Raw genomic sequence first — 10423 nt, forward strand, 5'->3', positions numbered from 1 at the left:
CTATATGTAGAAAAACAAGTCCTTACGTTAAAATGAAACACTTTCAAACCATTTAATGAAGAGTCATTCAGCTTTACTCTTTCACAAAGTCCATGTAAAACATGTTGATAAAATGGGCAAAACAAAATTGGCACATTTGCACGACAAGGTGCCTTTTGCAGTCTTTATTTACTGTTTATGTAAATATTTGTAAAACATCTTAACACATGTTCTGAACTCTTGATTTAACCACGGTCTACCTTACCTACCTAACGAGAATATAATAACAATACAATACAAATGTATGGTGTTGTTCACATGTTAGATATGAAATAGGACAAATCTGCCATGAAAAATACTCACATCTCTCTTACGTCACAACATTTTGGTCTGACAGACCGCAACATTAAAACAACGGACTGTGTACTGTGTGTGGCAACATTAACTTTTACCACAAGTTATTTAATTGTTTAAAGGCACCCAAAGCCGGGGGAATTATTAATGCCAAAGTTCATGTTGGCTTTGAAGGCACTATAAGTGTCCAAAAGAGGAAGCTTTAAAATGTTGGCACAGATATTTGCCATTGGGAATGTTGACGTTGTAGAACATAGGAACTGAAGGCGTGGCAGAGGACTCATACCAGCAGGAGGCACACATGGCACACCTGTAGCGAACATTAACACCTCCTCCAAGGTCACTGAGCTGTCATTTTCTAAAAAGTAGAGAACATTGGAATCAATTGACAGTAAATACTATCTACATCAACACCGGAACTTTTTACAATCTGTGTGTATAAAAATCAGACAAGAGCAAATTGACTAACCTTCACAATCGAGAAGATAATCTGCCCAGTAACTCATAGCTTTCTCTTCCTGAGCCCTTCTGTTGCTTCCCTGTTGACTAAATTCAGGCTGGAACAGATTTTCCATCTCTGCAGCAGACAGCTTCACATCGGCATGACAGAGAGCAGGGGTCAGGACCGTCGGATGCTGCTGCAGAGCTGTCAGAAACTGCAAACTTTCAAGTCCAGCCTTGAATCTAAAATACAATTAAAAGATGCATGCAAAGATACATGTGCATCATGTAGAAGTAAGTAAGCAAGAAAATAGGACAATAGCAACACGTTTTTCATAATTATTTTAGCAATAACAATGAAATACAAAAACCTACCTTTCGATTGTAGTGTTGTTCCTGTGGATTATGTACCACTTCAGGTAATCCTCTACTATCATTTTTTTTTTCTTCACATGACCTGACATGTCTGAAGCACCCAGCAGTCTGCAACATGGCACTGTTCCGTATCATCAAGTCCTAAAGGATCTCCAATGAGGGTGAATTCTGAATCTAAAAGAAGAGATAACAGAGTCCCACACATTTCAAATATGACACGTAATTATAAAAAATGGTAATGCCAGAAGTATATCTTGAAAGAATGGTTTAAGTGGACAAAACTCTCTCTTTACCTATTCTAGAATTTCACACCCTTCTCATACCTCTTGTAGGAGTTTCCCTATCTCCTCATCTGTAATGTCTCCGACAGATGCCTTGAAACTGCTCTGCCCTGAGATGTAGCTGACCAGATCCTCTGACAGAAAATTAGGACCAGGTCCACCATGCACACAGCAATCATCTTCCCTGCTAAATAATACTCATCCTCTCTGATAGCTGTCCAAGATAATGCAGAATAAAGAAATATTAAATCAGTTTCCATATTTGAAAACACTGCAAGGTTGAAATATGGGTTCTTTTAAAACATTATACACAAAACAGAACCTGTTGAATTGTAGACCAGGTAGCGGCTCTCCACAGGTCCATCAAATATGGGCCGTTTGTTCAGCTCTTTCATGAGAAGGGAGAGGAATTCTCTCTTGGGGCCACCTGTATCGAGACCTTCCTCAAACCTCCCTTCATCGTCAGAGAATTTCACCAGGATGTCTTTCTTTTCTGAGAATGTTGCCCTTTTGAATCCTCTGACTGCTCCATCCCAGATGTTTGAGAGAGAGATGTTAAATCTGCTGACAGCTCGATGGTCAATCTCTAGGGCCAGGTTTGCAGTTATCTCAGAAAGTGATTGCTGGTCCACCCTGTCATCAGATAAATAAATTATGACCATGTTAAATGGTACACCATAGCATACATTTTTGATCAGGAAAGATAACAACCACAGTTGAAGTAAGGGTAACTTTTCTCTTACTTTGTATCCTCTGGAATGTCATGACTGCACTCAACACTGTCTGAGTCATCCTTATCCTCTATTACAATGGGCGCATACAGCTGAGTATATTTGCTGAGAAATTGACATACACAAGTTTACATTGTTGATGTTTTCATATAAAACATACTTGAATTGTAGAAAGGAAAGTATAATACCTATAGCACGCAGTTTCCAGCACACCTCCTGATGTTCCTGGGCCCTCTTGTGAGTCAGAAAATAAGACCTGAATCACAAACCATAACAGGGATAGGACAGGTAAGTTGAAGTATTTTAAATCATGGCTATCAGAGGGCTGATTTAGAAAGAAAAGACTATTCTAATGTACACAAACGTGGATCTCTGGGTCAGTGTGACACATTATTTCATGTAGTTTAAGACATTAATTGTGTGACAATATTTCCAGACAAGGCTAAATGTGAACAATAGACAATGTTTAGGAGCCACAATTACCGGAGCTGCTGAATCACTGCCTGACTGCAGGTTCCCATACCTGGAAGTAAAAAACAATATATCAGTGTGACACTTGAAATTTGACAGAACTAGAGCTTAACACATTTGAACATAAATATTGAATTCTATTATTCTGATTGATAGTGTATGTGATTTGCGACAGGGGGAATGATCCTTCTTACATTATTACTTTCAGTAAAAAACATACAAATTATTATTGTGTGATTTTGCAGGGATCTGCACCAAATAAAGTTGTTTTCTTAAGTTTGTATAATATGTGTAGGCCAGGACGCTGCAACATTTAACGCAATTTAAAATGCTATTTTGGGACATGTTTCATCGTAAAAATATGCCGTCTATGTGAAATCTAGAAACATTTTCACTTCCAGATAGAATTTACAATATAAGCGATCTAAGATACAACAAATGTAGTACTCACTAATGTATCAGCTGCATTGAATTCTGCAGAAGTTGGACTCATGATGATCACCTCTGAATCCGATGAGTTGGATTCAGAGCTGATTTCCTGAGCTGTGAAATACAAGAACAGGTATAAGAGGATTTTAGACTACTCAGAACACAGAGTGCTTTCCTTGACAAACAAATCAATTTAAAAAGCTCTTCTTGGTTGGTAATTAATTTCACAATTACTTACAAGATGTAAAGAAATCTTCAGCTGTACAAATGTACAGTGTGATACGTTGGTAGGCCTTCCCCACTACCTCTTTGTACTCGTTTAGAGTGAAGGGTACTTCTGTTCCTGGTATATTAGTTATCTTTGTACCGTCAGGGTAGAGCAGTACGTAGGGACCACCATGTACATTTCTGTCGAATGTCTTCATTTTTTGCTCAGCAGCTCTCTGCAATTCTTCCGCATCCGACTCTGGTCGCATCAAAAGGGGAAGTACTGTTCCTCTTACAGTCTTCAGTACACCATCTTTCAGCCTCATAAGGCCTACTGAAATCTACAGAGAAACAATGAAATAGGCGACTGTTAACTAGTTCAGTGACACTATAAATACAGGACAGAATGGACTGTCGGCAAATTATTAGTATATCTCAGCAAAAATGTTTACCTTCACAACCTTCAGGTTGTCTTTTGATGGTGTTTTTTTTTCTTCCAACCTGCTCGTCTCTCCTTCTCTTTTACACTCCGGAAAGTCCGAAATAACTCCAGTGTGCTTTTCCCTGTAGCCTCTGCTTGAAATAAGAGTCCAATCAATCGTCAATGACAAAGAACAGAGAGACATACAGTGTTCTCACCCATACTCATAAGATATAGAGTGTACATTGCCTAAGCCTAATTCAAAAAATAAAAAAATTAAAATTACCTCCACTTGTGCCTGTTTTATCAACATCACACAGGAATTTGATGTCCTTGCCACATGAACAGCAAAAGGCTGATTTAGAGTCCTGCTGCTGTCCACAAAAAGGACAATACATTATGACCTGCAAGAAAACAAATAAAGTATCATTAGGTTGCTTTGCGCTTCAATTGCATGAACATCTATCTATCTATCTATCTATCTATCTATCTATCTATCTATCTATCTATCTATCTATATATAAAGCAAGAAATGTCCGTGTGTGTGGGTGTGTCTGTGTGTGTGTGTGTCTGTGGCTCGCATATCTCTCTTACTGTTTGTCAGATCGACCTAAGCTTTCGGATATGGCTTGCGGATTGCATGATGATGTGCATCCTTCATTTAGAATTTTTTGGGATTCATTTTTCTAAACCTTTATTTTTGACGAATCTACGCGCTCCGATCGGGTACGCCCCCCGGACAACATTGCAAGCAGCTCGACCTTTCGCAAAGCCACGCCCCCCCTTGGTTACTGTTGCTAGTCCGACAAGCTGAGAGCCAGATGCGTTAAACAAAGCCATAATGGAGGGTCTCCGTAACGTCGGAGTCGCCTTAACAGACTCATTTTGGAGCAATAACGCAGCAATATCCTCCAGGTCCCGACAAAAGGGGCTACAATACGCTATGGAGGGTTATATCCACAGTATAAACATTAGAAAAGAGGGAGGCACAACATCAATAGAGGCACTTGCATACAGGTCGCAGTGCAAGAGTGAAAAACCACATGAGCTGTATGTCAAATTCGACGGAATTATTATTATTATTTTGGAATAAAACAATACAATCACAAGAGGCATTAAATGTTGTAGTTTGTCTAAAGTTAACTACCGTTTCCTTGGTGGCTTTCTGCATCCACCTTGTTGTTCCTTTGTGGGGGTCGGGGTGCCCACTTGTGCAGCAGGATTAGGGAAGTCGGCAGTAGGCTTTCCATTAACAAAATGCTACAAAGATTAAAGCTAAATATAAATGAATGATTGCCTGTTGGCTTTCTTGTTTGTACTTTGACCACAGGTAGACTAATAACGGAGCTCAGCTGTTCAGACATTATTATGCATCAAGTGATATACATAATCAAAACGACCGAGAAGCACACAGCTTACAGCTGTAGTCGTGTGACTTTAGCTAACGTTAGTTAGTGAAATTAGTTAATTAAATGAGTTAGTTAATTTGTGTATGTAATCTTTGCTAGCTAGCTAGCTAGCTACGTTAGCACGTATTTACCTTGGAGCAAACGTATTTGTGTTTGTTGATATTCGCCATATTCAGCTTTGCATGGGGCCTGCCGCATTTCTTTATCCACTGGCGGCATCTCTCCTCTCGGGTTTTGGGTTTAGGAAACGGGTAAAATATCACCCCCCCCCTCCGATTTCCAAAGACCATAAACACAACGCTTCACCATTTTCGCAATGAATTTGACCGCTAAGCTTGTCGGACTTCCACAGGGAGCCGCGCACGTGATCGAATATGATCCCCCAGCCTTCTTCTTCTCTCGCATAAAAAAACGCATGTGCATCAGCAATAATAGTCCCTGGTAATTCACTTCCTTCGTATGTGCATCAGCAATAATAGTCCCCGGTAATTCACTTCCGTTGTGGGTTTTTTATTTGCATCGTGGCGTTTTTATTTGCGCGGCGTTTCTGTTTCTTTTTATTTGCAGCGTTCTTTTATTTGCAGCACCCTGGCCTCTCAGGGCCACCGTACATTGGTGTTATCAAATGTAAAAGATATAATTAATAAATGGGTGAAAATCGCGTCGTGTCCATAATGCGCAGCATTAATATATACCCACGTGACAGCTCGTTGTTACTTTGTAATTCTACTCCACAATTCAGAGGTTAACCTGATTGCCAAGTGCCAACAATCAGGAGAGATATTTGATAGTTGGTGCTTGAGAAGACTAAACATTTATCTGCAATTGACATGAATGGAAACGAGTAATAAGGTGTATTCATTACTCGTTATTCTCTACTAATAGTTAATTAAAGACTGTATAATGGCTATTTTGCACATCCCTTTCAAGATTTCAAGATTTTCAAAGGTTATTGACATATCATATACACAACTACGGTGTATGCAATGAATGAAAATCTTGGGTCACAGGTTCCTCAACAGCACATTACAAGACATCTATCAATATGTGTTTGTACCTCAACCATTAAACTGTCATATTCTGTACATTTCTTATACTATCTACATACATAAGAGTATAATTCATATGTATAATATTAGTTAAAATAAGTGCTTCAACATAGTTAACATTGCAGGAAAGCAATATATTATACGTTAAGTACTTTGTCAGGCTTAATATTTATCTGTAGATACCCCCAAAGTTTTTTTCTTATTTAAAAGAGGACCTTAATCTAAAGTATTATTTAATGTTTAAATAAAGGTTAATTCGTTTTTCTGTTTTGCACCTCCTCCTATTAATATCTTTGTACATCCTGCTCTAAACTGTTTTATTGTCGAGATCACTTGCAGTATCTTCTTGATTTTTTATATTCTATATTTCTATCACAGACCTTCTACTTTCCCCCTATGAAAGTATGTAGCCTACTCTTAATATTTTTTTGATCAAATACAACACATAAAAACAATAATTCAATAACTTGCTTTAACCACTAGGCGGTGCACACAAGGTACACACAGCTATAATAACTTTGTATTATTAGTGTAGGACACTTATGTATGTACAACATCTGAAGATGTGTAGTTTTATTCATGTTTTCACATAATTTTATAGCATATTGCTATACTATTTCAGACTCAGTATTTACATTCTTATATTCAAAGAAAATCAAAGTCCTTTTATATCAGCTGTGCACCGTTATGGTGTAAATATAACCTATCTACGAATTAGATCAAATATAAAAGTGAGCCGAATTAAGGTTGATACTGCGAGGAGACGTATTGTGTGAAGAGAAATTGAAGATGTTGTTTAATTGTTGATATATTTATGATTCACGTTAAGTATTCAGTTTCGGCGGTATTTCTTCCAGTTTTTCCAAAGGTCTTCTCATCAGGGCTCTATAAATAAAGAACTACGGCAGATCTGTAATATGTAATGCAGCCGAACCGTGTATTACAATGCCGTTATGTGATGACTTTCAAAGAGAAAAGCAAGAACACTCGGAATTAAGTATTATTTTATTCTTTTAAAATGTTTTCCAGATTTCATATCATATAAACACCAAATCACAGCATGCATTGCGGCTAAAACATCCAATCAACGAGCTTAAACCATAGCTGAGGATCTTGGGTAATCGCTCGAAATGCCTACGTCTGTTTCCGGTTATTTTTATTTTGAAATTCAGTTACTGAAGGACGCCAACAAAGCCCGAGATTATGGAATTAAACCAATAAATAAAAGCAAGGATAATTGTGTGTTATTGGTGAGTAAATAACAGTGTGTTAATTTGAAAAGAATAACAAATTAGAAGGAAAAAAAGATTTTTAAAAATACAGATTTCAGTGTTCTGAGGCTCTGAGCCCCATTTATTTTCCTCCAGACGGAAACAAAAGTCCGAAATTATACGATTTAAAATAAAAGCAATAATTGTGGCTTGATATTGGGTAAGAACATGTTTTTATGAACCACACAGCTTCCGGTCTTCCACGACCCGACCGGAGAAAAAGACGTGCTGCAGGCACGAAACACATTACCAGTAGAAATACATTACTTTTACAATCGTGCTGTGCAACACGAAAAAAAGGGGAAAATCGTGTTGTGAACACGAATCAATAGATTAAAAATCGTGTTGGTGAACACGAAATCATGAAACATGAAACAAGAATATGAATCTGGCTTTATCCAATGTTCACACAAGAGTTCTACATCCTGGCACATCCTTCATCTACACTGTCTCAACTGAAAGAGGACCAGAAACACATTAAAATATAATAAAATGTGGAGACTTTGGGATATTTATCTCCCATTCTTTTACTTTTCGGGCATTTTACAGACCAGGCATGTTGTTGATGTCACTGTACCAAACTACCACTTTTTCTGAAAAATGCATAAAAGTATGCAATATATGTTAAATACATGGTTTGTAATTACTGGTTCCATTTCTTCTGATTACCTAATTTGGGCGAGCACATTTGCCTCGCGCAAACCTACCTCTTTTGGATTTGGAAAGGTTGGCATGTATGCTTATAGATTATCAGAACATTTCAAAGGGGACACAGTCACATTGGATATTAACCTATGGATTAACTACAGCATCGTTTTTATCGTTGTAATGCCATTGAAGACCAGTTTAGACCAGACAAAACCAAGGTAAGACATGTTAGCGTTGTAGGCTGCCTAGCGCCAAATGTTTTGATGTACGTTTTTGTTGATAACGTCGCAAGTTTGTATCTTTCAGTGTTGAGGTGGGCACCGTTAAATTCTGTGTCTTTACGATCATAAACGATGTGTTGGATGTGCAGCTAGGATAAGTAATAAGGGAGCTAGGAGTGATTTTCGGTGCAGTAATAGGTTAGCATGTTTTGCTCTGGGCTAATTCAGAGGCTCACTGTTAGCATTGTGTTTTTTTTTTTTTTTAAATGAGAAAGATCAGTTAAATGAGTTTTTTCCTGTTATAGGGATATAACATATTCATAGTTTATTAAATATTAAGGTTCCTTAGACGTTGTTTCCTGCAAATGACGCAATTTCGGCCCCGGAACCGGGTCCGTGGGGCTTAAGAGTTCAAGTGAAGTCTTGTTCATAACAAATAAACTAGTAGTTTGACTCTAATATGCATGTTGTTATTTATCTTCTTTACTTGCTTTTAAAGCGCTTTGAGCACCAGGAAAAGCGCTATATAAATAAGATGTATTATTATTATTATTGTTATTGTTATTATTATTATGTTAATTAATTAGTGATGGTGAATAAGTGTACCTTAATATAAAGTGTGACGATAACATTAATTAATTGAGAAAACAGAGTGTCCACAGAATGAATTAAAAATGATATTTCATATTTGAGTATATATCTTTTTTTAATCTGTTATTTCTGGGCATCTTGATGTAGAATCCTAAAAAAGAATGGAACCTGTTCATATTCCAGTGGAATGGCAGTATGTCAGCAGAGAGCTTGGCAAATATTCAGGTCTAACTGAACAAACATGAGGGGCCACATGCTGGCTGTGATAACCTCTGTCTCCAGATGGTAGACTGCAGTTACAGAGAGCAGAGACAGAGAGGGGGGGTCAGACGTCAGGAATGAGGAAATCCCACCCTGGCCCCAGCAGATATAGGACAGGAAGCTCAGCCATTTGCATACAAACTCTCCCTCAGTACCACAGGCTGTGCAGAGGGGGTGCGTCAGAGGAGGGGGGACCTGCAGACCCCTGATAGGGCCCTGTGAGGTGGCCCCTACGTGCCTGATCATATCCACAGGCTCTATGCGGCAGATAAAGAGGAACCGTTAATCAACCCTATCTGATCGAAAAAAGGTCTTCCCATGCAACAAATGTATGACTATTTAAGAGGAAACTCTTTTTCTTCTAGATTCCATGAAAGCTTTATGCACAATGTTAACATTAAGAGATAAAATAAAACTACTTGGTTAGGTTAAGTCAAATATCATGGTTTGGGTTAAAGAAGGTTTTGTTTTACAGCTGGATGACAAAGACTTTTGATATAGCTTATTTTAGAGTGTATCATGATGATAGAGATCTGCACACACGTAACATAATGCATGTTAACATGGCGCACAGTTAAAAATATTTGAAACACTCAAAACAATCACACAGCTCAACTCAGATCCTGTGCTGAGTGCTGTCACGTCTTCCAAATAAGTCAAATTCTGATTTCATGTTATACTGCAAATGTGTGTTTAAAACCCAGCATATTTCATTAACAGCGTCTTTCAGATTTGCTGAAGGTGCAGCCATCATTTACGGCGCAGCCGTTGAATTGACTGAATTTATTTGAAAAGTGGGCTTATATGTCTTGAAAAAACACTGAAATTGCTTGCTGCCAAATGTCAATCAAATATATATATTTTTCAAAAAAAACAAAAGAAAAGTGGGCTTATAAATACTCCCGTGTAATATCGGTTTGCTTATGTATTTAAGCACTATAATATGAAAAGCACACGTTTCATGTGTCGGAAATTTTCCATTTTACTTTTAGAAATTTGACAGCTAAAGACAATCCATTTCTGAGTGTGAATAATCTTGATAACTGTTGTTATCTCACTATTAGCAATATTTCTTGATATCAATATTAATTATATGACATTTTAAGAGCCAAATCTAAGGTAACTAAATTACTGATCTGGATGACTGATTCCCAAATAAGATCAGTTTACACATCAGTTCATTTTTTCATTCAAACATTCATTCTCTGGGGATCCTACATTTTTTAATTCATGAAAAACATTCGAGAATCATTGAGGTTTTTTACTTTGGACCAAAGTGGTAAA

At 37.6% G+C, this 10423-nt stretch overlaps 1 protein-coding gene across 1 annotated transcript; it reads right to left on the reverse strand.

The window, feature by feature from the left end:
* Nucleotides 1-38: 38 nt before the first annotated feature.
* LOC307019225 (uncharacterized protein) lies at nucleotides 39-3486 on the reverse strand (the record flags this gene model as incomplete). The annotated part of the gene is made up of 9 exons (XM_079649928.1): nucleotides 39-691; nucleotides 803-1017; nucleotides 1150-1323; nucleotides 1473-1644; nucleotides 1753-2063; nucleotides 2174-2266; nucleotides 2350-2417; nucleotides 2645-2684; nucleotides 3335-3486. The coding sequence occupies 6 exons, from the start codon at nucleotides 3484-3486 to the stop codon at nucleotides 1490-1492; spliced, it is 819 nt and encodes a 272-aa protein (XP_079506054.1). The 3' UTR covers nucleotides 39-691; nucleotides 803-1017; nucleotides 1150-1323; nucleotides 1473-1489.
* Between the last annotated feature and the right edge of the window lie 6937 nt (nucleotides 3487-10423).

This window comes from Notothenia rossii, assembly GCF_949606895.1.
Source record: "Notothenia rossii genome assembly, chromosome: 1".
Classification (NCBI taxonomy): Eukaryota; Metazoa; Chordata; class Actinopteri; order Perciformes; family Nototheniidae; genus Notothenia; species Notothenia rossii.